Source organism: Oncorhynchus mykiss, chromosome 6 (assembly GCF_013265735.2).
Source record: "Oncorhynchus mykiss isolate Arlee chromosome 6, USDA_OmykA_1.1, whole genome shotgun sequence".
Taxonomy (NCBI): domain Eukaryota; kingdom Metazoa; phylum Chordata; class Actinopteri; order Salmoniformes; family Salmonidae; genus Oncorhynchus; species Oncorhynchus mykiss.
This window is the reverse complement of record NC_048570.1, coordinates 12,698,616-12,725,878: the sequence shown is the minus strand read 5'-3', so window position 1 is coordinate 12,725,878 and position 27,263 is coordinate 12,698,616. Positions and strand designations below refer to the sequence as shown.

General features: G+C 41.7%; 4 protein-coding genes across 9 annotated transcripts in view; 3 read left to right on the top strand and 1 right to left on the bottom strand.

Annotated features, from left to right (window-relative positions):
- Positions 1 to 4,126, top strand: part of si:dkey-40c11.2 (drebrin-like protein B) — a 48,562-nt gene extending 44,436 nt beyond the window's left edge. Inside the window, exons 12-16 of the mRNA XM_021605293.2 lie at positions 10 to 303; positions 2,478 to 2,576; positions 2,840 to 2,964; positions 3,290 to 3,323; positions 3,431 to 4,126. Coding sequence (XP_021460968.2) covers positions 10 to 303; positions 2,478 to 2,576; positions 2,840 to 2,964; positions 3,290 to 3,323; positions 3,431 to 3,567 — 689 coding nt within the window. The 3' untranslated portion in view covers positions 3,568 to 4,126. The remainder of the gene's footprint in view (positions 1 to 9; positions 304 to 2,477; positions 2,577 to 2,839; positions 2,965 to 3,289; positions 3,324 to 3,430) is intronic.
- Positions 4,127 to 8,510: 4,384 nt separating this feature from the next.
- hspb11 (heat shock protein family B (small) member 11) lies at positions 8,511 to 9,986 on the bottom strand. 2 transcript variants are annotated; one of them, XM_021605291.2, is made up of 5 exons: positions 9,773 to 9,986; positions 9,278 to 9,396; positions 9,088 to 9,156; positions 8,949 to 8,992; positions 8,511 to 8,828 (listed from the first exon to the last, which is right to left on the bottom strand). In XM_021605291.2, exons 1-5 carry the CDS (start codon positions 9,862 to 9,864, stop codon positions 8,739 to 8,741), a joined length of 414 nt encoding a protein of 137 aa, XP_021460966.1. In that variant the 5' UTR covers positions 9,865 to 9,986; the 3' UTR covers positions 8,511 to 8,738. The 2 variants fall into 2 exon arrangements, with proteins under 2 accessions (XP_021460966.1, XP_021460967.1); XM_021605292.2 differs by having other exon boundaries at positions 9,290 to 9,396.
- smn1 (survival of motor neuron 1, telomeric) lies at positions 9,983 to 13,587 on the top strand. 2 transcript variants are annotated; one of them, XM_036979423.1, is made up of 9 exons: positions 9,983 to 10,120; positions 11,026 to 11,097; positions 11,346 to 11,465; positions 11,569 to 11,760; positions 11,938 to 12,111; positions 12,393 to 12,467; positions 12,780 to 12,837; positions 13,142 to 13,223; positions 13,436 to 13,587. In XM_036979423.1, exons 1-9 carry the CDS (start codon positions 10,073 to 10,075, stop codon positions 13,494 to 13,496), a joined length of 882 nt encoding a protein of 293 aa, XP_036835318.1. In that variant the 5' UTR covers positions 9,983 to 10,072; the 3' UTR covers positions 13,497 to 13,587. The 2 variants fall into 2 exon arrangements, with proteins under 2 accessions (XP_036835318.1, XP_021460965.2); XM_021605290.2 differs by having other exon boundaries at positions 12,780 to 12,887.
- An 8,465-nt stretch (positions 13,588 to 22,052) lies between these two features.
- Positions 22,053 to 27,263, top strand: part of rtkn (rhotekin) — a 114,767-nt gene continuing 109,556 nt past the window's right edge. The window contains exon 1 of one of the 4 annotated variants that reach the window (XM_021605286.2): positions 22,053 to 22,507. In XM_021605286.2, the coding sequence (XP_021460961.2) occupies positions 22,397 to 22,507 (111 nt within the window). In that variant the 5' untranslated portion in view covers positions 22,053 to 22,396. The remainder of the gene's footprint in view (positions 22,508 to 27,263) is intronic. The other 3 variants (XM_021605284.2, XM_021605282.2, XM_021605283.2) reach the window with 3 other exon arrangements.

Here is a 27,263-nt window from a genome sequence, read left to right as displayed (position 1 = left end):
CTCTTCCAGAGCAGTACACAGCTGTACAAGTTGTACTGGTGGAGGAAGAGGAAGATGAAGAGGAAGACCAGGCAGAGCCAGAGCCCAGCATTGAGAGTACAGAGCCAAACCCAAATATGGAGGAGGGAGGGGAGGGCTCAGCACAGGATTCAGACCTTACATCAGTACAGGAGCCTATGGCAGAGGAAGGAGAGGAGGCAAAGGAAGCTGGACAAGAGAAGGGCCAATCCGATTACAGCCAGGTCTCTGCTGAGCCATTCCTGGTCGAGCTTTCAGAAGAGGAGCAGGAGCCAGCAGTAACAGGTATACTTTGTACACTACCGGTCAAAAGTTTGGACACACCTACTCATTCAAGGGATTTTCTTTATTTGTACTATTTTCTACATTGTAGAATAATAGTAAAGACATCAAAACTATGAAATAACACACATCATCATGTAGTAACCAAAAAAATATATATTTTATATTTGAGATTCTTCAAATAGCTACACTTTGCCTTGATGATAGCTTTGCACACTCTTGGCATTCTCTCAACCAGCTTCACCTGGAATGGTTTTCCTTTTTCTTTATTTTTATTTATTTTTTACCCCTTTATCATGGTATCCATTTCGTAGTAACAGTCTTGTCTCATTGCTGCAACTCCAGTACTGACTCAGGAGAGGCGAAGATCGAGAGCCATGCGTCCATGCGTCCTCTGAAACACGACCCAACCAAGCCGCACTGCTTCTTGACATAATGCCCACTTAACCCAGAAGCCAGCCGCACCAATGTGTCGGAGGGAACACCGTACACCTGGCGACTGCACTGCTCCCGGACCGCCACAGGAGTCGCTAGTGTGCGATGGTCAAGGACAAACCCTCCCTTAACCCGGAAGACGCTGGGCCAATTGTGCGCCACCCCATGAGTCTCCCGGTCACGGCCAGCTGCGACAGAGCCTGGACTCAAACCCAGACTCTCTAGTGGCACTGCGTCACTCGGGAGGTCCTTGGAATGCTTTTCCAACAGTCTTGAAGGAGTTCCCACATGTTGAGCACTTGTTGGCTACTTTTCCTTTACTCTGCAGTCTGATTCATCCTAAACCATTTCAATTGGGTTGAGGTCGGGTGATTGTGGAGGCCAGGTCATCTGATGCAGCACTCCATCACTCTCCTTCTTGGTCAAATAGCCCAATAGTGTTGGGTCATTGTCCTGTTGAAAAACAAATGATAGTCCCACTAAGCACAAACCAGATGGGATGATGTATTGCTGTGGTAGCCATGCTGGTTAAGTGTGCCTTGAATTCTAACAAAATCACAGACAGTGTCACCAGCAAAGCACCCCCACATCATCACACCTCTTCCTCCATGCTTTACGGTGGGAAACACACATGCGGAGATCATCCGTTCACCTACTCTACATCTCACAAAGACACGGTGGTTGGAACCAAAAATCTCAAATTTGGACTCATCAGACTAAAGGACAAATTTCAACCGGTCTAATGTTCGGTTTCTAATTGCTCGTGTTTCTTGGCCCAAGCAAGTCTCTTCTTATTATTGGTATCCTTTAGTAGTCATTTCTTTGGAGCAATTCAACCATGAAGGCCTGATTCACGCAGTCTCCTCTGAACAGTTGATGTTGATGTGTCTGTTACTTGAACTCTGTGAAACATTTATTTGGGCTGCAATTTTTGAGGCTGGTAACTCTAATAAACGTATCCTCTGCAGTAGTTATCTCTGGGTCTTCCATTCCTGTGGCGGTCCTCATGAGAGCCAGTTTCATCATAGCGCTTGATGGTTTTTGCGACTGCAAAAAGTTATTGAAATGTTCCGTATTGACTGACCTTCATGTCTTAAAGTAATGATGTACTGTCGTTTCTCTTTGCTTATTTGAGCTGTTCTTGCCATAATATCGACTTGGTCTTTTACCAAATAAGACCAAATTGGTCTTTTACCATCTTCTGTATACCCCCCTACCTTGTCACAACACAACTGATTGGCTCAAACGCATTAAGAAGGAAATAAATTCCACAAATTAACTTTCTATAAGGCATTTGAAATGCATTCCAGATGACTACCTCGTGAAGCTGGATGAGAGAATGCCAAGAGTGTGCAAAGCTGTCATCAAGGCAAAGGGTGGCTATTTAAAGAATCTCAAATAGAAAATATATATTTGGTTTGTTTTACACTTTTTTGGTTAATACATGATTCCATGTGTTATTTTATAGTTGTTTTTATGTCTTCACTATTATTCTACAATGTAGAAAATAATAAAAAATAAAGAAAAACCCTGAATGAGTAGGTGTTCTAAAACTTTTGACCGGTAGTGTATGTTTTTTTTGCATCTCGTATAGGCCTGTCCTATTATAATTTGTATTTTTTTTTAAACAGGTTAAATACAACAATTGAAAGAGAATACGAGTTTTATGTAATGAGAAGGTTGTGGAAAAAGTGTGTGACACATCACTGACACAGTCTAACCACTGACATGTTATGTTTCAGATGCAGAGGATATTCTTCAGCTAATCACACAAAAGGTTGTGGTCCCGTCCACCAATGGGGTGACCGATGAGGAGGAGTTGGTGGAACACAATGGTACAGGTATGTTACCCCACTCATCCAGTGAGAGGGATCTACACTAGCCTACATTATCCAAGTTGCTCTCAAACTGAATGAACCCTTCATGTTGATGAGATAACATAGAATAGACATACCAGATGCCTACATTGCAATTCCCTATCCTTTTCCAGGAATCCTCTTCCTCGTGGGCTTTTAAATCCATGAAGGCGATTGAAAAGTAGACACTTGCTTAGCGTAGGGTAGGGAACCAGAATACAACCACTGTCATGGTTCCTCTTTTCCAGAGCGATCCATGAGTCCACCTGAAAGGGACCAAGGTACTCCAGAGTTGGCTGTTTGTTTTGATGAAGAGGAGGAGGACTTCGTTGAAGAGAATGAGGTTGAGGAGATATCAGAGAATGGACAAGAGGTATGGAATGTTACACAAAGTCAAATGTACCCTGCCACCCTATTCACTACTGGGCTTCAAACCCGGTCCTGGAGACCCACACGGTGTGCAGACCTTTGTTCCAACCCAGTATTAATAAAAAGACTTGATGATTAGTTGATAAGTTATAAAAGGTGTGTTAGTGCTGGTCTTTGGGTCTCCAGGACTAGGATAGAAAAACACTGACTAATTTAATATGAATGTCATGTCGACGACAACCAGGCAAGGGCTCTGCAATGGGAAAAATAGTGAATTGTGACATTTTCCTCAGACAGGGGCCATTCATGATTGTTTTTCTCTGTTTCAGACGTGTGTAAGAGCTCTCTATGACTACCAAGCAGGTCAGTTCTCAGTGTAACCATGGACACACATGCACACCTACACATACACACAGACACACACTATGATTCTCTCTGAGTGTTAAACTTGCCTTTCTCTTTCATCACAGAGGATGAATCAGAGATCTCCTTTGAGCCAGGTGACATCATAAGTGCGGTAGAGACCGTGGACAAGGCCTGGTGGCAGGGCTGCACTAAAGATGGACGCCAGGGACTCTTTCCAGCCAATTACGTGGAGACCATCTAGACACACACACACACACACATACACATTCAGGGACTGAACACTCGTTCCCCTACATTGAAAACACCATAGTGTACTTGCTATATACATAGACTCCCTTAGCTTCAATAGACACACAATGAACAAACTTCCCTTGGAATCCATGCCATCATCTGCCCCCATTCCAAATCGCCTGTGTTGTGGTGGAAGACCGTGTTTCCTGTTCTATCCGGTTAGACTCCTAACTGGCAGAAACACACAGTTGAGGTCCACCAATATGTCTCCTTCGTTCCCTTCACAAGAGGAAGGGCTGGGAAAGAGAGGGACCACCAGACGGGATGTCTGCAGGCTCAAAATGAGTCCCTCCACAACTACTATTTTGATGATTGTTACACTAAGCGATACTGTCTGTGTGAATGTGTCATTTCCTTGGTACATTTAACAGTGTTTTCTCTGTTAATTAACTGAAATGTAAGGGACTGTCTTTCTTGTTTCTGTACTGGTGGTACGGTATGTGTATATAATCTGTTTTATCTAAAGCTTTTTTTTCCAAGCGGAGTGGTATTCCTATAGTACATCTGATGCTAACAGATAGCATTATGTTAATGTCATGTACATTTAAAATGCTACTTGTAACTGTCTTTTTGAAGTGAGAACTTTAAAGTTAAAGGTTTGTTTCTACAAGTGTGCATGGTTTGTACTCCCTGCATTTACTCCACATTTACAAATAGTATCATTTACAAACATATAATACTCTTAAACATTAGCATATACATACAGTATATCACAAAAGTATACAGTATATATCACATTTTTGTAAATATTTGAGTATATCTTATCATGTGACAACACTGAAGAAATGACACTTTTGCTACAATGTAAAGTAGTGAGTGTACAGCTTGTATAACAGTGTAAATTTGCTGTCCCTTCAAAATAACTCAACACACAGCCATTAATGTCTAAACCGCTGGCAACCAAAGTGATTACACCCCTAAGTGAAAATGTCCACTCACTACTTTACATTGTAGCAAAGTGTCATTTCTTCAGTGTTGTCACATGAAAAGATATACTCAAATATTTACAAAAATGTGAGGGGTGTACTTACTCTTGTGATATGCTGTATATATATATTACAGGTCTTGATTGTTTTTTTTATTACATTAAAAGACAAATACTATTTTGAAGTTATATTTCTTTATGAAAATAGCAGAAACATGAAGCAGAAAGTAACTTTATCATGCATATTATACTATTAAATAAAACTACTTTTTTTTTTACTACAAATGTAAACGTTACTTTTTAATCACTTTCAGAACTCTAGAATTTATTTTAGAACATGAATTCTAATTTCATTGAATCCAACTGAATAATAGTATAGTATGTATTTTTCCTCACAAAAAAAGCTTTGTACCATTTTAAAGCGTAAAACACTTGTACATTGTACTTCAGCTTGAGATGGATATTTACTCTCAGCTTCATGAGAATAAATATTTTTGAATTCTGAAAAAAATTATGGCTATGTACATTTTTGCAGAGTTTTCTACCAAGTTACATATATTAGCGTCATGTTTCCGTTTTGTATCCCTCGTCTAACACACGTAGTGGACGTTTACTTGATTATTGATCAAGTGACAACTTTAAACTTTCCTCACATGTTCACTGTCTTCTCCTCTCTATTCACTTCCTCTCTATTCACTTCCTCTCTCTTCACTCCCTCTCTCTTCACTTCCTCTCTCTTCACTTCCTCTCTCTTCACTCCCTCTCTTCACTCCCTCTCTCTTCACTCCCTCTCTTCACTCCCTCTCTCTTCACTCCCTCCCTCTCTTCACTCCCTCCCTCTCTTTACTCCCTCTCTCTTCACTTCCTCTCTTCACTCCCTCTCTTCACTTCCTCTCTCTTCACTCCCTCTCTTCACTTCCTCTCTTCACTTCCTCTCTTTACTCCCTCTCTCTTCACTCCCTCTCTCTTCACTCCCTCTCTCTTCACTCCCTCTCTCTTCACTCCCTCTCTCTTCACTCCCTCTCTCTTCACTCCCTCTCTCTTCACTCCCTCTCTCTTTACTCCCTCTCTCTTTACTCCCTCTCTCTTCACTCCCTCTCTCTTCACTTTCATATTTACTCTCCCTCGATTTAAATGACGGGTGGATAAAAAAAACAATTGCTCTTATTCACGTAACATGAAGTCAGGGACAACAACCTCATACTAACAAATGTATTTTCTTTATATATATATATATATATATATATATATATATATATATATATATATATATTTAACCTCTAAGTAAAAGACAGGTTGGAGTCATTAAAACTCGTTTTTCAACCACTCCACAAATTTCTTGTTAACAAACTATAGTTTTGGCAAGTCGGTTAGGACATCTACTTTGTGCATGACACAAGTCAATTGTTTACAAATGATTTCACTGAATTCACTGTATCACAATTCCAGTTGGTCAGAAGTTTACATACACTAAGTTGACTGTGCCTTTAAACAGATTGGAAAAATCCAGAAATTATGTCATAGCTTTAGAAACTTCTGATAGTCTAATTGACATAATTTGAGTCAATTGGAGGTGTACCTGTGGATGTATTTCAAGGCCTACCTTCAAACTCAGTGCCTCTTTGCTTGACATCATGGGAAAATCAAAAGAAATCAGCCAAGACCTCAGAAAACTAATTGTAGGTCTCCACAAGTCTGATTCATTCTTGGGAGCAATTTCCAAATGTCTGAAGGTGCCACATTCATCTGTACAAACAATAGTACGCAAGTTTAAACACCATGGGACCACGCAGCCGTCATATCGCTCAGGAAGGAGACTCGTTCTGTCTCCTAGAGATGAACGTACTTTGGTGCGAAAAGTGCAAATCAATCCCAGAACAACAGGAAAGGACCATGTGAAGATGCTGGAGGAAACGGGTACAAAAGTATCTATATCCACAGTAAAATGAGTCCTATAACAACATAACCTGAAAGGCCGCTCAGCAAGGAAGAAGCCACTGCTCCAAAACCACCATAAAAAAGCCAGACTATGGTTTGCAACTGCACATGGGGACAAAGATCGTACTTTTTGGAGAAATGTCCTCTTGTCTGATGAAACAAACATAGAACTGTTTAGCCATAATGACCATCGTTATGTTTGGAGGAAAAAGGGGGAGGCTTGCAAGCCGAAGAACACCATCCCAACCTTGAAACACGGGGGTGGCAGCATCATGTTGCGGGGGTGCTTTGCTGCAGGAGGGACTGGTGCACTTCTCAAAATAGATGGCATCATGAGAGAGGAAAATTATGTGGATATATTGAAGCAACATCTCAAGACATCAGTCAGGAAGTTAAAGCTTGGTCACAAATGGGTCTTCCAAATGGACAATGACCTCAAGCATACTTCCAAAGTTGTGGCAAAATGGCTTAAAGTCAAGGTATTGGAGTAGCCATCACAAAGCCCTTACCTCAATCCCATAGAAATGTTGTGGGCAGAACTGAAAAAGCGTGTGCGAGCAATGAGGCCAACAAACCTGCCTCAGTTACACCAGCTCTGTCAGGAGGAATGTGCCAAAATTCAACCAACTTATTGTGGGAAGCTTGTGGAAGGCAACCCGAAACGTTTGACCCAAGTTAAACAATTTAAAGGCAATGCTACCAAATACTTATTGAGTGTATGTAAATGTCTGACCCACTGGGAATGTGATGAACGAAATAAAAGCTGAAATAAATCACTCTACTATTATTCTGACATTTCACATTCTTAAAATAAAGTGGTGATCCTAACTGACCTAAGACAGGGAATGTTTACTGGTATTAAACATCAAGAATTGTGAAAAATTGAGTTTAAATGTATTTGTCTAAGATGTATGTAAACTTCTGACTTCAACTTTATATGGGGCGACAGGGTTTCCTGGTGGTTAGAGCGTTGGACTAGTAACCGGAAGGTTGCAAGGTAAAACCCCCGAGCTGACAAGGTACAAATCTGTCGTTCTGCCCCTGAACAGGCAGTTAACTCACTGTTCCTAGACCGTCTTAACTGACTTACCTAGTTAAATGAAGGTAAAATAACAAATATCTAATTGGGCTGAATCCTAACCTTTGAACTTTTACAACAACATAGGCAGTTGGGCTCCCGAGTGGCACAGTGGTCTAAGGCACTGGATCTCAGTGCAAGAGGTATCACCTCCAGTCTGTATCACATCCGACTGTGATTGGGAGTCCCATAGAGTGGTACACAATTGGCCCAGCATCGTCATTGTAAATAAAAATGTGTTCTTCATTGACTTGCCTAGTTAAATAATTACAAAAATAAAAAAGCTTTGAAGTGTTGGAATGATTTCAGGTTCAGAACAGATGACTCCTGAATCTCCACCAGGTTGTCTGATTATGCAGTATGTCGGTAACATGTTTCCCCATACATATGCATGTATCAAATCAATTATTATCTAGATTAGAATACTTCCCCCCAGTACGATTGCCCCAACTTCAGTGCCAATACAAGGCCTTGTAAAAACCAATGATTGTTATCCCTAGTCTGTGAAAACAATTGTAACGTGACTGTGTATAAAACCAACAAGGATTTGTTGTCACAATTTATGCAGTAAGATGTTTGCCTATAATGATTTGCGAACCCTCTATGTGTGACATTGAATCCTCGCACATAAACAGATTTTTAATTGCGCAATAATGTAAGATTGGAACGTGGGCATTTTTAAACACTTTCACTCCACAGGAAGTGTGAGATTATTCCCCAATAACACACTGTTTAGTCAACTTAAAATGTCTTTTGAAAATTCATCTTTGGCCAGGCTACCTCTGCAGCACACAAATGCATGAGTGAAGAAAATCCTTAACAATATAGTGGGATGACGGACACACTGATGACACATCAACAGCTGGAAAACCTTTGAAGTTTGAATACTGCCTTATTTCACTTCACATCAACTGTCACCATATGCTTTGGATCAAATGCAACTGTTAGCAGATTACAGCAGTAGTCAGATTTATTGAAAAGATTGTATTGCAATTTGGATTTGGTGAACAGGTAGAATGAAACAAAATATGAATTGTGCCTTAAAATTAAATCCTGTTTCTTTACAAAAAAAGGTATAAACAACAACAACAAAAATGATGCAATGTAAAACATATTAGATATTCAGACAAACTCCTTAATAAGTAGAGCTGAACATTATGAGAAGGTACTATATATTTCATCACTCTACACTGACCCTGTGTACCGAGACAAAGTGGTCATATCCAGAGGTAACGATGAAGCGCAAGTGTGTTGCAGTCGTTCCATTTAGCTGTAAAGAGGAAAAAACAAGACTAGTTCAAACCACTCAAAGTCACGTGTATATACAGTATATGCCATTTTCAGACACCATGTAGAACATTATGTAGATTAGAATCGGAAGTCAACTCACTGGAATATCATTTGTTTGAAGATGCCCCTCTGTGTGTTCAAATTCTGAAACAAGATGCAATGAAGATTACAATACTGCTTTGAAAGGCAGACTTCATTTGCTTTGAGGCACTGTGGATCCGTAGAGTGGCTTTGCTTACCTTTTTCTGAAATAGCTTCAAAGTCAGTAGCATCATCTGAGATGCTCTTCTCAATTTTAAGAGTCTTAACTGAAAGACAATGACAACAAAATAACGGATACATTTCAAGCAACGTGATCAAACTGTAGTAACTAAACATACACCAATACTTAGGTCTAGACAGTGTGCCATTTGATACGTTACTTTTGACCTTGTTTCATACCATTATAACAGTGCATTGTCACTAGGGCAATTTTCATAGATTCAGCGAAGCGGATTATGAACTCCTGTGGAAACATTCCAGTGGACATCCAAAATGTTGCAGTGTTCCTGAGAAGAGAGAAAGTGACTCATCAAGGCATGCACAGTGGTGGTGAGTTAATGAATGGTGTGGTATGGGGTTGCTGGTTGTGCGTTACTGACTGGTGTAACATGACATTGTATAGCAATAGGATGTTGACTTTGTGTGGAAATATTGTTGGGTGTCTGTACAAGACTGATAACGTTAGCTCGCTAGCTCTTCTCACGCTACCATAGCTAGATTTTTATCTTGATTTTAACAACAAAGCACGTAGCTAGCTACTCTGACATACAGGAAGTTTAGGTTAGTTTAGCTAGCTATCTAACGTTAGCTAACAGCATACCAGATAGGCACAGAGGTTCTAAATTATATTCTAGAAAGAGTAAATAAATAAACCCGTCTCACCCGTCAATAATGTTTTCTGGAGGATGATTCTCATCACTGGACGCAGCCAAGACAATCTGAGCACCCAAAGAAACTAAAGCAGGATCTATCATCGTTTTAGCCAACAAATCACAACTTGCAAGCAACTCTAGCTAGCTAGGTAAACAAAAGTGTTAGTTCGTTCCCAAGCCAACGTGCTAACAATTTTTGTCGCAGTTTTTACCACGTCATCATTATTTAGGAACGTCAGCCAGCGACGCACGTTGCTTCAGTAGCTGGGGGCTATCAAAGCTGTGAGAGCAGCCATATTTCTGCCTATTCATGGCACATGGGTGTAAAGATGTGCTTTTTGCTCGTGGAGCTGCACAAGTAAGTTATCAATTATGTAGCTACTCAGTCTGTACATCGCTAGCTAAGTGCGTAGATTGGTTTGCTAGTTGTTTGCTGATTGGCTAGATACCAACTAGCTAACATTAGCTAGTTAATAGCTAGCTATTGGGTCTAAACCTGGTACCAGAGCAGTGTTGGATAACGTTACATCGAGTTAAACTTGTAATTTAACTACGTTTTGCAGTAGCTTGGTGGTAGTTTAATTAAATTCAAATCTTGGAACAGTAGTGTTTTCAGTAGTGGAATTACTTTTTTGATATTATAATGTTTCACACATTAGTTTGGATGTAGTGAACTACTTTTTCAAATGAACATTAGTTAGTTAAGTAAACACATGTTTTTAAATGGGAGCTTTAGTGTAGCTTAAGTTCCCATTTTAAGTAATTGGCATCTTGATACATCGTTCACCATGGAATGGAGTTTAGTCCGCTAGAATCTTGGTTAACAATATTTTCGGAGCATCCTCCCCGACACTGCATCAGTTTCAGTGAAGGGTTAGTTATCATTGTTAGTGGTAACAAGGCAGTTTGCCAGCAGATATTCCAGCATCAGTCACTCAAGTCTGATGGCCCAATTCCCAAAACAGTTTCAATTAGATATCTGGTTAGCAGGGAACTAGGAAAGTCACTGACATTAGATAAAAAATGATCAGCTGGCCATGTTGAATGACTAGATGCTAGTTAGATAAACAGCTGGCCAGGCTAACTATGATCCATTTTTTATGTATGAATATAGAGCCGTGTGCCAGTGCATCACGACTGGCTAGATGGAATCTTGGGTAGCTGGCTGTAGCTGTCTTGCGAGTAGATAAATAGAAAGAATGTGCTATGTAAAAGAGTCTCAGATGCTTGATTGCTCTTAAACTCATTTTCTTATTTTCCCAGAGTGACGATTCAGACATTTGGGATGACACTGCACTGATAAAGGCCTACGACAAAGCTGTTGCATCATTTAAGGTGCCGTTACAGTGTTATAACGTTGTTTGCCACCTCATTGACAGTATTCTGCAAATAAAGTATTTTTTTCCTCATTGTTAGAATGGTTTTGATACTTAGGTTGAGAACCATGCATGTACAGCTACAGTGTGTCTTCTAGACATGTCTCCTAAAGCAGCAACTCAGAAAAGTGTCCTTGAAAATGTTCTATTATCCCTCTGTCATGCTCACATTTGGATTATTTTTTAACTATTGATCCTGACTGTCAGACTGCCCTGAAAGGTGAGGAGGACACGCAAAGTTCAGAGAGAGACAAGCCTGGAAAGAAACGAAAAAACAACAGAAACAACCGCAGCAGAAAGAGAAGCAATGCTCCTCTGGATAAAGAGGTAGGTGGTACGTTATAAGAACACAACAACCCATTAAAAAGGATCTGTTAACTGTTCCTTTAATCGGTCTAGTCTAACAGTTATACAACGTGTTGTGTTGCAGTGGCAAGTCGGAGACTCCTGCTGTGCCTACTGGTCTAAAGATGGCAATTTGTACGCTGCCACGATCTCATCCATAGATGAGCAGAGGGGCACCTGTATAGTTGTGTTCACACACTATGGGAACGAGGAGGAGCAGAACCTCCGAGACCTTCTGATAGAGAGCTCAGAGGTAGATGAGGAAGCCCCTAGTAAGGTACGTTTAGGCTGTTTGTGGGGATGATTGCTGCATTCACCATACTGTTTTACTGCACATGAACTAGATCAGGCTGGTTCCACCAGGCTAGTGGACCACCATTTATGTATTCAGCCTCTTGAACACATCTGACTGGAAACATTTTTGTCAGTGTTCGTGTCTCTTTCTGTAATGCAGGTTAAAGAAGCAGAGTCTTCTACAGAGGAGAGCGACAGGTCGTCCGCCCCACACCCTCACAGTCATGTGCCACGCTCTAAACCCAAATTCAAATCCCCCAAAGGACCTCCTATGTCGGGTCCAGGCTTCCCTGGCTTTCCCCTAGGTCCCCCTCCAATGCCTGGCTTCAGAATGGTAAGAAGATTCTAATTGTAGGTTGTCAGTCACTATTTGTCCATGCATTTTTTTTTATTTTTTATATGTGGTTGTCTTACAATGTAAATGTAAGAATGCATTACTCCAAGGAATTAAAAGACCTAACAAATGATGGAATTTAGGTGAATTCTGTTTTCATTTAGAAGTTGCTAAAGATGCTGAGTTGGGAATTTTAAATATAAAACCCCTGTAAGTGATAATGGAATGAATCCTTTGACAATGGAGTGTGCTGCACATTGAAGTTGTTGTTCTGTCTACAGGGAGACTCAAGGCGACCTGGGGCCTCCAGGCCCGCCCCTCCAGGATGGCCTCCTATGATGCCCTGTGGGCCACCGGTATGATGGAGTGCAGAAATATTTTCTCTGGTGCAGAGCTGTGTTGCCGTGGTAATAGTCCACGGCATGAGTCACATTTACAACAATAATTCAATCCCTGCTTCCACTTTTCCCACGGTTTCTCCACTTGCCTGTCTCCCACTCTGATCTTCCTTAGTCTCTGAATAAAGAGTCAAACCCCCTCTCGACTGTTTAGTGTTGCTGATAGAGAACACACATGGAGCTTACTGAGCAGTGTTTTGTTAGGACATTTATCTCTGCAATCTCTGCAACGTTATGATAGATTCCCTCTGAATGCGTTTTGTCTCTCAGATGATCCCTCCTCCTCCCCCCATGAGTCCAAACGGAGAGGATGATGCGGCTCTGGGAGGTATGCTGCTCGCCTGGTACATGAGTGGTTACCACACTGGATACTACCTGGTACAGTTACACCCCCTTCGCATCCTGTCTTGCATACTGTAGATAGGTTTATTACATCAAAGCAATTCCTATTTAATACACATTGTGGCTTCTATGTGTGTACGTTAGGTTGCATTCACGTTCCGACAAAATCTGGGACGTGATTGGATCACGTGTGATGATTGCTCGGACATTAATTTTGAATTCAATACCAGGAGTAAACAGGTTCTTCAATGCAAAAGGAACTGTTTTAATGGTTTATTTGTCTCTTACAGGGTTTGAAACAAGGCCGCAAAGAAGCTGTGTCTGGAAGGAAGACTCGCCACAAGTGAGAAAGGGGACTTCTGTTCTTACCAGGTAAATAAACAGTAATTTGCTGTGCTTAGTCATGTACTAAACTGATTTACTACCTGCTAGGAATGAATTCCATTGAATTCTTCCTTGACTGACTTATATGAGCCTCAGATGTTTAGATACTACAGAATAAATTCTTCTCTATAATTGTTGCCATTTTTAACAAACCGTCAACTTACATCTTTAAAACATTTGTTCTCTGCTGTGTGTCCTAGGTGTGTGTCTCCATCCCAGATGAAGAGGACGGGAGTGTTGTCAATTAAATGTAACATGTGAATGCATTCCTGTTTCAAAACTCCAAAACACTTTGGAGGCATGTTTTTGTATTCTTTGTGAATAAAACAAATAAAGGCTGTTTTAGCTCACATTTTAATGTTTCCTTTAATCTGTTTGATACATGTGAATATTCAACTAGTTGAGGTCACAAATATATAAGGAAAACTAAGATGGTTATATTTACAAGGGTGTTGATAAGGTGCTTGCAAGATGCACCTTAGATATCGTAACAGTTCTTCCCCAGTAGATGGCAGGCTATTCCTGTATACACATTCAAGTACAGTCAAATTAGGTAATGGATGTTATAGTATTTGTTTAAAAGTTTCTACTTTCTACACCATATTCAATCATGTCAATTGATCAACTAACGGTCAAATTATGAGCGTTTTGAAAGACATTTTCAATGGTGGCCAACAACATTTCATAAAATACCTAGATAACAGGAGTGTATTATCACAGATTATGCTATCTCTGTGCAGCACAACTATTCTCTCGGCTCCCTGATGAGACCCTTCCGAAGCTAGGATGTATTCACTAGGAAGCAGACATGATGAAATGGGGATGGACCTACCTGAATTTGCCCAATAAAAGCAGTTTTCATTGCAAAACTGTTTGAATAATGAATACACCCCTGGTTTATCAATGCCAAAATAGTATTACCAAGACCTTGGGCTGGAGGGAAGCCAATTTAGCCCCTCTGCCCGTAGCCATATACCACAAACCCTGAGGTGCCTTAGTGGTATTATAAACTGGTTACCAACATAATTAGAGCAGTAAAAATAAGTTTATCATACCCGTGGTATACGGTCTAATATACCACGGCTGTCACCCAATCAGCATTCATGGCTCGAACCACCCAGTTTATAATTTTAATCTAACTGTACAGTGTGTCCTCTGCTGAAACTGAACACATACATATTTCTATTTTTCTTTATCCTCTTTAACACTTGATACCCACAAGTCCTTTCACATCAATAAAGGGTCATTACTTATCTACAATAGTTATATAAACTGGGTGGTTTGAGCCTGAATGCTGATTGGCTGACAGCTGTGGTATATCTGACCGTATACCACAAGTTTGACAAAACATGTATTTCTACTATTCTAATTACATTGGTAACCAGTTTATGATACCAATAAGGCACCTCAGGGTTTGTGGTATATGGACAGTATACCACGGCTAAGTGCTGTGTCCAGCCACTCTGTATTGCGTTGTGCTTAAAAACAGCCCTTAGCCGTGGTATATTGACCATATACCACACCCCCTTGAGCCTTCCTGCTTAAATATCCCCAAAGGACCTAATCCACAATCCAGATTATAAAGAAGGGCATGTACAACATACACGTGCAGTGTATAATATAAAAAAGGCATATGTAATTATAGTGAGCAGAGTGTGATACTGGCTGTAATATTCCCCCTCTGTTTGGGGGCCGTATTGGAGCACTGCCATACCAGTGGTTTCTGCTCACTCCCCTGTGGGTGTCTGTCTCTGTCTCTCCTCCTTCCTCTCCGGTGTGGGTGCATGCGTGAGAGAGACAGAGAAATGATTCTGTGTTTGCGATGACAGAGGACTATTTTACACTATGCCATCATGTCCCAGCTGTTCTCCAGGCATTGCTCCCGCAGCTATGAGATGGTCTCATTTTGCACCCGTTGTGCCTCTGTTTGCCACTGTGTTTGACTCTCAGCAGTATTTGCTGTTTATGTTGTTTGTAGTGTTTATGCGGGTGCAATGCATGTACAGTATGTGATAGAGAGAGAGGAGGAGGCAGTTGCTAAGAGAATTTCCTCTTTGGCCCATCAGAGAACAGAGGAATCAAAAAGTCAGACAATCTGGGGTGGAGCAATAATGACATAGCGGGGAATCTCAGAGCTAGGGTTGGACCATGCCTTGCCTCCAAATTCTAGGCCCAGTCAGGCATAGGCAGAGCCGTCCCCAAGGGGTCTGCCCCAGCAAGGAGTTCAAAGAGGGTCAGCCCCAGCAAGGAGTTCAAAGAGGGTCAGCCCCAGAAAGGAGTTCAAAGAGGGTCAGCCCCAGAAAGAGTTCAAAGAGGGTCAGCCCCAGCAAGGAGTTCAAAGAGGGTCAGCCCCAGAAGGGAGTTCAAAGAGGGTCAGCCCCAGAAGGGAGTTCAAAGAGGGTCAGCCCCAGAAAGAGTTCAAAGAGGGTCAGCCCCAGCAAGGAGTTCAAAGAGGGTCAGCCCCAGAAGGGAGTTCAAAGAGCGTCAGCCCCAGAAAGGAGTTCAAAGAGCGTCAGCCCCAGAAAGGAGTTCAAAGAGGGTCAGCCCCAGAAAGAGTTCAAAGAGGGTCAGCCCCAGCAAGGAGTTCAAAGAGCGTCAGCCCCAGAAAGTAGTTCAAAGAGCGTCAGCCCCAGAAAGGAGTTCAAAGAGCGTCAGCCCCAGAAAGGAGTTCAAAGAGGGTCAGCCCCAGAAAGAGTTCAAAGAGGGTCAGCCCCAGCAAGGAGTTCAAAGAGGGTCAGCCCCAGAAGGGAGTTCAAAGAGGGTCAGCCCCAGAAAGTAGTTCAAAGAGCGTCAGCCCCAGAAAGGAGTTCAAAGAGCGTCAGCCCCAGAAAGGAGTTCAAAGAGCGTCAGCCCCAGAAAGGAGTTCAAAGAGCGTCAGCCCCAGAGAGGAGTTCAAAGAGGGTCAGCCCCAGCAAGGAGTTCAAAGAGGGTCAGCCCCAGCAAGGAGTTCAAAGAGCGTCAGCCCCAGAAAGGAGTTCAAAGAGCGTCAGCCCCAGAAAGTAGTTCAAAGAGCGTCAGCCCCAGAAAGGAGTTCAAAGAGCGTCAGCCCCAGAAAGGAGTTCAAAGAGCGTCAGCCCCAGAAGGGAGTTCAAAGAGCGTCAGCCCCAGAAAGGAGTTCAAAGAGCGTCAGCCCCAGAAAGGAGTTCAAAGAGCGTCAGCCCCAGAAGGGAGTTCAAAGAGCGTCAGCCCCAGAAAGGAGTTCAAAGAGCGTCAGCCCCAGAAAGGAGTTCAAAGAGCGTCAGCCCCAGAATGGAGTTCAAAGAGGGTCAGCCCCAGAGAGGAGTTCAAAGAGGGTCAGCTCCTGCTTGGGAGTTTTTAAAAAAGAGGGTCAGTCCCAGCTTGGGAGTTTAAAGAGGGTCAGCCCCAGCTTGGGAACGCATCGGCCCCTCTATGATTTTCTCTCCCTTCCGACCACAGAGGCATGTGACATGTAAACATAATTTGTTTCACATAGACACTCTGAAATGGATATATCCAAGTGAAGCCACAGTGAAGCCATGGTGCACATGTGTTCCAATGCCTATGGCTATTAGCTAAACCTCTATTCCAAACAAGCTGCTCTGAAATGAGAGAGTTACACCAACTCCATGACACACCATATTCATCCTCATTAGAAGACACAGACACTCATGCAAAATCTAGACAAACAATTTATGACACAGACAGAGAGACAATCTTGTGTCGTGCAAAAACTAGACACAAAGTTATGGAACATTTTGTTGTGCGGCTAACATGCCTCTCCTTCATTTAGTTTACCCAGCATAAAATATTTGGACAGAAAAACAGACCTATATAATATGTGACAAAAGACAAATGTTCCTTCTAAAGTGACAAATACAGCATGTGTTTAACATAGGCCTAATTTATATTCTGTAAGTGGCAGGCAGACAGACAAACAAGTCTTCGGTTAACAAGGCTCTTTACAGTTAAGACAATCCGTTTGCCGATTTAGCAGAGAGAAGACGCTTAACCATGTGCTCATAAAGGCATCAGATGTATAACACATTTACAGTATGAAATATTGTGCTTGTGTATTGTATTTTGTATTTATTATGTATTTACTACTCTTCCTGGAGTTTATTATGGATCCCCATTAGTTCCTGCCAAGGCAGCAGCTACTCTTCCTGGAGTTTATTATGGATCCCCATGAGTTCCTGCCAAGGCAGCAGCTACTCTTCCTGGAGTTTATTATGGATCCCCATTAGTTCCTGCCAAGGCAGCAGCTACTCTTCCTGGAGTTTATTATGGATCCCCATTAGTTCCTGCCAAGGCAGCAGCTACTCTTCCTGGAGTTTATTATGGATCCCCATGAGTTCCTGCCAAGGCAGCAGCTACTCTTCCTGGAGTTTATTATGGATCCCCATTAGTTCCTGCCAAGGCAACAACTCCTCTTCCTGGAGTTTATTATGGATCCCCATGAGTTCCTGCCAAGGCAGCAGCTACTCTTCCTGGAGTTTATTATGGATCCCCATTAGTTCCTGCCAAGGCAGCAGCTACTCTTCCTGGAGTTTATTATGGATCCCCATGAGTTCCTGCCAAGGCAGCAGCTACTCTTCCTGGAGTTTATTATGGATCCCCATGAGTTCCTGCCAAGGCAGCAGCTACTCTTCCTGGAGTTTATTATGGATCCCCATTACTTCCTGCCAAGGCAGCAGCTACTCTTCCTGGAGTTTATTACGGATCCCCATTAGTTCCTGCCAAGGCAGCAGCTACTCTTCCTGGAGTTTATTATGGATCCCCAGTAGTTCCTGCCAAGGCAGAAGCTACTCTTCCTGGGGTTTATTATGTATCCCCATTAGTTCCTGCCAAGGCAGCAGCTACTCTTCCTGGAGTTTATTATGGATCCACATTACTTCCTGCCAAGGCAGCAGCTACTCTTCCTGGAGTTTATTATGGATCCCCATTACTTCCTGCCAAGGCAGCAGCTACTCTTCCTGGAGTTTATTATGGATCCCCATGAGTTCCTGCGAAGACAGCAGCTACTATTCCTGGAGTTTATTATGGATCCCCATGAGTTCCTGCCAAGGCAGCAGCTACTCTTTCTGGAGTCTGGCAAAGTTAAGGCAGTTATACCATTTTTAAACATTACAATATATTCATTACAGAATTCACAACACACTAAGTGTGTGCCCTCAGAACCCTACTCCACTACCACATATCTACAATGAAAAATCAATGTGTATGTGTGTGTATAGTGCATGTTATCATCAACCGCAGTGGCGGTTCTAGCTTGTATGGCTCCCTGGGCGAACCCCCCCTTCAGCAGCCCCCCCCCCCCCCCCCCCCCCACAGAAAAAAATAAGACTCATAAATATAAAAAAGAAGTAACAAAGACAAATAGAAAATAATGATTTTGATTTTCCGCTCGAGCATCAATGCATTACCCATCCCCCAACACTGTCAACCAAGAGTCAAGACTAAACCAGTTCACCTTGATGGTTTGTATTATTCTTAATTTCACACAAACCAGAAAAGAATGCAGCAATATGTCTGTGAAACTATATATTAACAGTATTATGAATTAATTGTGGTTTATTTGGTTGTATTTCGTAGTGTGACTGATTTGACTAATTGCATTAGTACTGTACAAAGTTGGAGGTGCACTATTTGATAGATTCCCCTGCTCCCCCTACCTTGGGCTTCCAGTGGGGAGACCTGAGGTCAACCTAACCCCGCCCCCCTCCCCATCTCGTACTTCTGAGTGGGAGACCTTCGGCCCCCTTGAACTTTGCGATCTTTTGCCACATTTCAGGCTTCAAACATAAAGATATAAAACTGTATTTTTTTGTGAAGAATCAACAACAAGTGGGACACAATCATGAAGTGGAACGACATTTATTGGATATTTCAAACTTTTTTAACAAATCAAAAACTGAAAAATTGGGCATGCAAAATTATTCAGCCCCTTTACTTTCAGTGCAGCAAACTCTCTCCAGAAGTTCAGTGAGGATCTCTGAATGATCCAATGTTGACCTAAATGACTAATGATGATAAATACAATCCACCTATGTGTAATCAAGTCTCCGTATAAATGCACCTGCACTGTGATAGTCTCAGAGGTCCGTTAAAAGCGCAGAGAGCATCATGAAGAACAAGGAACACACCAGGCAGGTCCGAGATACTGTTGTGAAGAAGTTTAAAGCCGGATTTGGATACAAAAAGATTTCCCAAGCTTTAAACATCCCAAGGAGCACTGTGCAAGCGATAATATTGAAATGGAAGGAGTATCAGACCACTGCAAATCTACCAAGACCTGGCCGTCCCTCTAAACTTTCAGCTCATACAAGGAGAAGACTGATCAGAGATGCAGCCAAGAGGCCCATGATCACTCTGGATGAACTGCAGAGATCTACAGCTGAGGTGGGAGACTCTGTCCATAGGACAACAATCAGTCGTATATTGCACAAATCTGGCCTTTATGGAAGAGTGGCAAGAAGAAAGACATTTCTTAAAGATATCCATAAAAAGTGTCGTTTAAAGTTTGCCACAAGCCACCTGGGAGACACACCAAACATGTGGAAGAAGGTGCTCTGGTCAGATGAAACCAAAATTGAACTTTTTGGCAACAATGCAAAACGTTATGTTTGGTGTAAAAGCAACACAGCTGAACACACCATCCCCACTGTGGTGGTGGCAGCATCATGGTTTGGGCCTGCTTTTCTTCAGCAGGGACAGGGAAGATGGTTAAAATTGATGGGAAGATGGATGGAGCCAAATACAGGACCATTCTGGAAGAAAACCTGATGGAGTCTGCAAAAGACCTGAGACTGGGACAGAGATTTGTCTTCCAACAAGACAATGATCCAAAACATAAAGCAAAATCTACAATGGAATGGTTAAAAAATAAACATATCCAGGTGTTAGAATGGCCAAGTCAAAGTCCAGACCTGAATCCAATCGAGAATCTGTGGAAAAAACTGAAAACTGCTGTTCACAAATGCTCTCCATCCAACCTCACTGAGCTCGAGCTGTTTTGCAAGGAGGAATGGGAAAAAATGTCAGTCTCTCGATGTGTAAAACTGATAGAGACATATCCCAAGCGACTTACAGCTGTAATCGCAGCAAAAGGTGGCGCTACAAAGTATTAACTTAAGGGGGCTGAATAATTTTGCATGCCCAATTTTTCAGTTTTTGATTTGTTAAAAAAGTTTGAAATATCAATAAATGTCATTCCACTTCATGATTGTGTCCCACTTGTTGTTGATTCTTCACAAAAAAATACAGTTTTATATCTTTATGTTTGAAGCCTGAAATGTGGCAAAAGGTCGCAAAGTTCAAGGGGGCCGAATACTTTCGCAAGGCACTGTACATGTAAGGGCCAGCCGTGCTGCCCTGTTCTGAGCCAACTGCAATTTTCCCAAGTCCCTCTTTGTGGCACCTGACCAGACTACTGAACAATAGTCTAGATGTGACAAAACCAGGGCCTGTAGGACCTGCCTTGTTGATAGTGTTGTGAGGATGGCCCTTTAGGCATATGGCGTGCCTAGTTCTGAGGGCTGGTCAGGAGACGGAAGGCAGTTTGTGTCCGAGAGCGCAGCCAGGTCTGACATTTACAGCTTTGGCAAGACTAAACTGCCCCTCCCCCTTTTCAAATGAAAATTGAGGCACACAGCCACCTTCACATTCTATTAGACAGTAGAAACTTTAAACCCTCATGGCTGAAAACTAAATTTAGTAAAATGAACTGATTCTCTGGATTGAGACCATTAGAAGAATGAGGACCGAGTAGCTAATACCAGTGATAAGTCTTCAGCGAGACCTATCCGAGACAGACAATCTTTGACCTTTCAGATTCCAATCTCAGCAGGCCTAGTAGTCCATATGACTCAGTGCAGGGAGGGTTTCTGATACACATTCCTTGATCTTTATGAGCCATTACAGGTGGTCATAAATTAAACATAGCGCCTTGCCCGCCAGCCATTACAGGTGGCCTCTCAACCATGGAACCCAGGCTGGTGCCCCTACGGACATGATCTCTGTCACTCATACCTACCTTACCCACACAGGCAACAACCATCAGCATCACTCCAATAGAACTGATTGCGGTGAGGGGAAGGGGGTGATGGGAGAAGTAGGCTCCATTAGTTTAGGTATAAAACTGTATATGTCGTATTCACTCTCTTCAAGAGCCGTCCATTATCTTTTTCAATTATAGTTAACACACATCCTGCATCCTCATGCTTTCCTGTCTGTCTGTATATGATATGAGCAACACAGTAGAGTCCAGGGCTCTCCAACCCTGTTCCTGAAGAGCTACAGTCCTGTAGGTTTTCACTCCAACCCTGTTCCTGGAGAGCTACCGTCCTGTAGGTTTTCACTCCAACCCTGTTCCTGGAGAGCTACCGTCCTGTAGGTTTTCACTCCAATCCTGTTCCTGGAGAGCTACCCTCCTGTAGGTTTTTGATCCAACCCTGCGTAGACACATCTATCCAGACAGAAACCTATTTGCCCCATCTGGTCCATGACACCTACCTGAATGTACACCCCCTCATCCTACTTGTCCTCTCTTTTGCCTATGAATAATCTGTTACCAGAATCAGTAGCAGCACCAACAGTAGACTGATGTCATTTTTCTACAATAGCTAGACTGTACAGTCCGTGGGCAGGCAGGTTGTCCCCATTCACTGCCCTAGCAATGCCTAGTGGAGGTGATCTACTTTGTAACTCAACCAGAAGAAACAGGCCTCTGTCATTTCTCGGGTGTTTGTTCAGTAGCAGTCCCTCCCTCCAACCGTACCGTGCCCGGCTCTACACAATCATAGCCTACCAACCAACCAACCAGCAGCAGTACAAAGCCAAATCACTGCCTACACGTAGCGCTAAGCGAGACACCGCCCGTAGAGGTCTGAACTGGGATAGTGAAAAAGTTACGTTGCGCACCACAGCGGTGTCACACAATAGTGGGCACACCAGGGAATTTATAACAGTCTTGGAAAGATGCTGGAACGGAAGGAGTCTGTAAACGTTAATCTATGAATAGTTTGTTCTTTGCGGTTGAGAAATAATTGTAAGACTGAGTTGACATAATTGTGTCCTTTCGATAAATGTTGCAGTAGTTGCGCACCTGGATGAGCTACATTGAAAAGGATCTTTACACTAGCGCTCTACCAATTCGACGTTTCAAACTGCAAGGTCATTTTGATTAGCACCAGAAGTTTGCAATGTTTTGCCGAAATCAAACAACAAGAGCCACGATTGCCCGGGGTTCAGCCCTTGAAATGGAGATACGGCGAGGAAAATTCAGACGAAGTGTTTTGTTGGACACTTTACAGGTAATTGAGGTTCTTCTTTATTGCCACCACGATGTCCTTCCCAGTATGTGGTTTTCGAGGACAAGCGTATGGGGTTTTGTTTACTTTCACTGGTCGTTCCGCCATGCATCAAAGCGCAATGATTTCGCCCAGTGACGTAGCGCAGTTTCGCGGTGCCCCGCAATCATTTGTTCTTCTATGGGGCACTGAAAAAAATGTGGAGTATTATAGCTAATCTCAGGCTTTTACACATTTTGTCATGAGCCTAAGATAAAATGGTGCTGTTTTAGAGCTCAGGGATTCTTTAAAAATGGGACAATCTCAAATTTGTTCCCACAAATATACATTTTGTCCTAATATTAACAACATTTTAATTATGTATGTGTATGTATGTATGTATGTATGTATGTATGTATGTATGTATTTATGTATGTATGTATGTGTGTGTGTATATATATAATAATGAAGTGTCTAGGTTGAGCGTAAAAGTGATAATTTGAAAAAGTTTCTATACGCTAGATTTACAATGGTTTGGGAACTTCAGTTGTGAATGATACAAACCTTAGAAATCTAAAGATATATGGACCGCATGCTGGACTATAGGCTACTAATGATTTGAGAAAGACCTGTCATCCGGAGGCCGCACGCTTTCCTGCCGGTCCGTTTTTCAATGATACCGGGTAGTTGGTTTTATAGTGGAGCTGTGCTTAATATGAGCAGCTGAGAAATAAATATAAGATAACTTATTTCACTCCGGGCATCAACCACTGTTTGAGGAGCATGATCTCAACTAAGGGACAGGTAATATTCTGCCCAAACTCTGTATGCCATGGGCTCTCCAACCCTTTTCCTGCAGCTACCATGTGCATCACTTGGGGAAACCAAGTGAAATATGTTCGGGAACTTCGGTAGTAACATGTTTTTTCAACAAAATATATTTCACTAAACTGCTGACAGCCCCTCTAAAAATGAATAAAGGAGAGAGGAGGAGATGGAAACGCACGGTGGTGAGATACTCTGTGTTGCTAAAAGTAATGTGTCACCTAATTCATTATGAGCACATAAAAACATGCCCTATTACTAGGTTATTCAAACTCAAATACAAATGTAATATAATTGTAGGCTAACTCTGTAAGCAGCCCTGCACAACCAATAAACCAACAGCATTGCCTAGGGCTATACTTTCTCTCCCAGACAAATTGTGGCGCATAGCATCAGGTAACCAGTCCATTCAGCATGAATAATAATGCACACCACACTCAAAGGTGGTTACTTGAATTTGTTTAATTTCGGAGTATAGGCTAGACCAATCATGTACCAAAGACATCTTCAATCAGTTTTGTTTGATGTTTTTCTGCCATGTGTAATATGCGGTAGGTTAGGTATTGTATAAAGGCACAAACATCATTTTAATTCAGTTCGGGGGGGGGGGGGGGGGGGGGGGGGGGGGGGGGGGGCTTGGGCTCATAAGCCTATGCATAAGCTCTAATATGCATACAGGGTTTTGAATGAATCATCACCTTGTTGTGTTAGACTTTGAAACAACATCCACAACAACCTTATTTTCCACTCAGTTTCAACCTGCTGTTGAACTTCTTTCTTCAAATTGATCATCACAGTGAGGTGAGTTTTAAAAGCATGATGTTGTTTTGATAAGTGTTTGATGTAATTTCCTATTGCATTTGCGTTGAAGTCAGTGGTTAGAGGGACAATAGATCCCCGAGTACCAGGCCATTAGCGATCTGATGATCTTTAGCAAGTTTGGTAGAACCAACGCATGTCCAGAGTGCATAAAAGTAGATTACTGTGACTCAACGGTCCTGTCGAATTTTACTGTGGTCATGACACATGACTGGCGGTAATATGGTCACTGCATTCCTGTAAAGCTTTGAGAGGATCTAATGTTAAATACTGTTGAAGTAATATGGCTACAGGTTCATCTGCCTCACCTAAAGCCCATTCTGCTCTAAAGCAGCATCCACATCCATGGGATGTAGTGATCACAATATAGTAGCCATATCTAGGAAAACCAAGAGGTCATACAATACTCTTTGTAGTGTACATATGTTAAAGATGTAAAGAATAGTTGCTGGTCTGTGGTGTGTAACTAGACACTGCACTTGACGCAGTCATGAAATTGCTTATTCCAGTACTAATAAGCGTGCCCCCATTAAGAAAATGACTGTAAAAATGGTTAAATCCCTGTGGATTGATGAGAATTTGGAACATTTTATGCTTGAGAGGGATGAGGCAATAGGAATGGCAAATTACTCTGGCTGCACAGCTGATTGGCAAATGTACTGTAAATTGAGAAATCGTGATTTAAACTGAATAAAAAGAAGAAACTACAATATGAAACAAAGATAAATGACATAGAATTATAGTAAAAAGTTTGTATGCACTGATATGTAGTCTACTTGTGCCTTTAAAAAAAATGAATGTAGTTCTATTCTGTCTGTCATATAATCGATGAGGTGCCTGTTAATTTATCATTGAATCATACCCTACTTCGCCAAATGGGTGATTTAACAAGCGCATTCGCAATGTGTACCTAACCATAAACATCAACGCCTTTCTTCAAATCAATACACAAGTATATATTTTTAAACCTGCATATTTAGTTAATATTGCCTGCTAACATGAATTTCTTTTAACAAGGGATATTGTGTCACTTCTCTTGCATTCTGTGCAACAGAGTCAGGGTATATGCAGCAGTTTGGGCCGCCTGGCTCGTTGCGAACTGTGTGAAGACTATTTCTTCCTAACAAAGACTGCCAACTTTGCCAAACGGGATGATTTAACAAAAGCGCATTTGCGAAAAATGCGTAATCGTTGCACGAAAGTACCTAACCATAAACATCAATGCCTTTCTTAAAATCAGTACACAAGTATATATTTTTAAACCTGCATATTTGGTTAAAAGAAATCCAGGTTAGCAGGCAATAATAAATTAGGGAAATTGTGTCACTTCTCTTGCGTTCATTGCATGCAGAGTCAGGGTATATGCAACAGTTTGGGCTGCCTGGCTCGTTGCAAACTAATTTGCCAGAATTTTACGTAATTATGACATAACATTGAAGGTTGTGCAATGTAACAGGAATATTTAGATTTATGGATGCCACCCGTTCGATAAAATACGGAACGGTTCCGTATTTCACTGAAAGAATAAACGTTTTATTTTCGAAATGATAGTTTCTGGATTTGACCATATTAATGACCTAAGGCTCGTATTTCTGTGTGTTTATTATATTATAATTAAGTCTATGATTTGATATTTGATAGAGCAGTCTGACTGAGCGATGGTAGGCAGCAGCAGGCTCGTAAGCATTCATTCAAACAGAACTTTCGTGCGTTTGCCAGCAGCTGTTTATGACTTCAAGCCTATCAACTCCCGAGATTAGACTGGTGTAACCGATGTGAAATGGCTAGCTAGTTAGCAGGGTGCGCGCTAATAGTGTTTCAAACGTCACTCGCTCTGAGACTTGGAGTAGTTGTTCCCCTTGCTCTGCAAGGGCCGCGGCTTTTGTAAAGAGATGGGTAATGATGCTTTTAGGGTGGCTGTTGTCGATGTGTTCCTGGTTCGAGCCCAGGTAGGGGCAAGGAGAGGAACGGAAGCTATACTGTTACACTGGCAATACTAAAGTCCCTATAAGAACATCCAATAGTCAAAGGTATATGAAATACAAATGGTATAGAGAGAAATAGTCCTATAATTCCTATAATAACCTCAACCTAAAACGTCTTACCTGGGAATATTGACGACTCATGTTAAAAGGAACCACCAGCTTTCATATGTTTTCATGTTCTGAGCAAGGAACTTACACGTTAGCTTTTTTACATGGCACATATTGCACTTTCACTTCTACACTTTAACACTTTGTTTTTACATTATTTAAACCAAATTGAACATGTTTCATTAATTATTTTAGGCTAAATTGATTTGATTGATGTATTACATTAAGTTAAAATAAGTGTTTATTCAGTATTGTTGTATTTGTCATTATTATAAATAAATAAATAAATCGTCCGATTAATCGGTATCGGCTTTTTTTGGTCCCCCAATAATTGGTATCGGTATCGGCGTTGAAAAATCATATTCGGCCGATCTCTATACACATGGATTTTGTATTGTAGAGTAGTGGCCTGAGGGAACACACTTAATGTGTTGTGACAAGTGTTATGTCATGTCATGTCATTTTTTTTGGGTGCATTCGGAAAGTATTGAGACCTCTTCACTTTTTGCACATTTTGTTACGTTACAGCCTTATTTTTAAATGTATTAAATCGTTTTTTCCCCCTCATCAATCTACATACAATACTCCATAATGACAAAGTAAAAACAGGTTTTTAGACATTTTTGCTAATGTATTAAAAATACAAAACTGAAATATAACATTTACATAAGTATTCAGACCCTTTGCTCAGTACTTTGTTGAAGCATCTTTGGTTACAGCCTCGAGTCTTCTTGGGTATGACGCTACAAGCTTGGCACACCTGTATTTGGGGAGTTTCTCCCATTCTTCTCTGCAGATCCTCTGAAGCTCTGTCAGGTTGGATGGGGAGCGTCGCTGCACAGCTATTTTCAAGTCTCTCCAGAGGTGTTCGATCGGTTTCAAGGCCGGGCTCTGGCTGGGCCACTCAAGGACATTCAGAGACTTCAGAGACCCGAAGCCACTCTAGACGTGACATTTGGAATTCAGGTCAAAGTGTTCAATCTTGGTTTTATCAGAAAAGAGAATCTTGTTTCTCATGGTCTGAGAGTCCTTTAGGTGCCTTT

What these genes read in the sequence shown, in the direction of transcription:
- hspb11 (XM_021605291.2), bottom strand. Translation starts at nt 9,864, where the DNA reads ATGATAGATCCTGCTTTAGTTTCTTTGGGTGCTCAGATTGTCTTGGCT. An exon ending in TTATAATGGTATGAAACAAG is followed by an intron (nt 9,157 to 9,277) that starts GTCAAAAGTAAC and finishes ATTGTCTTTCAG; the next exon opens with TTAAGACTCTTAAAATTGAG. An exon ending in TGAAGCTATTTCAGAAAAAG is followed by an intron (nt 8,993 to 9,087) that starts GTAAGCAAAGCC and finishes ATCTTGTTTCAG; the next exon opens with AATTTGAACACACAGAGGGG.
- smn1 (XM_036979423.1), top strand. Translation starts at nt 10,073, where the DNA reads ATGGCACATGGGTGTAAAGATGTGCTTTTTGCTCGTGGAGCTGCACAA. An exon ending in TTGCTCGTGGAGCTGCACAA is followed by an intron (nt 10,121 to 11,025) that starts GTAAGTTATCAA and finishes TTATTTTCCCAG; the next exon opens with AGTGACGATTCAGACATTTG. An exon ending in GGGACTTCTGTTCTTACCAG is followed by an intron (nt 13,224 to 13,435) that starts GTAAATAAACAG and finishes TGTGTGTCCTAG; the next exon opens with GTGTGTGTCTCCATCCCAGA.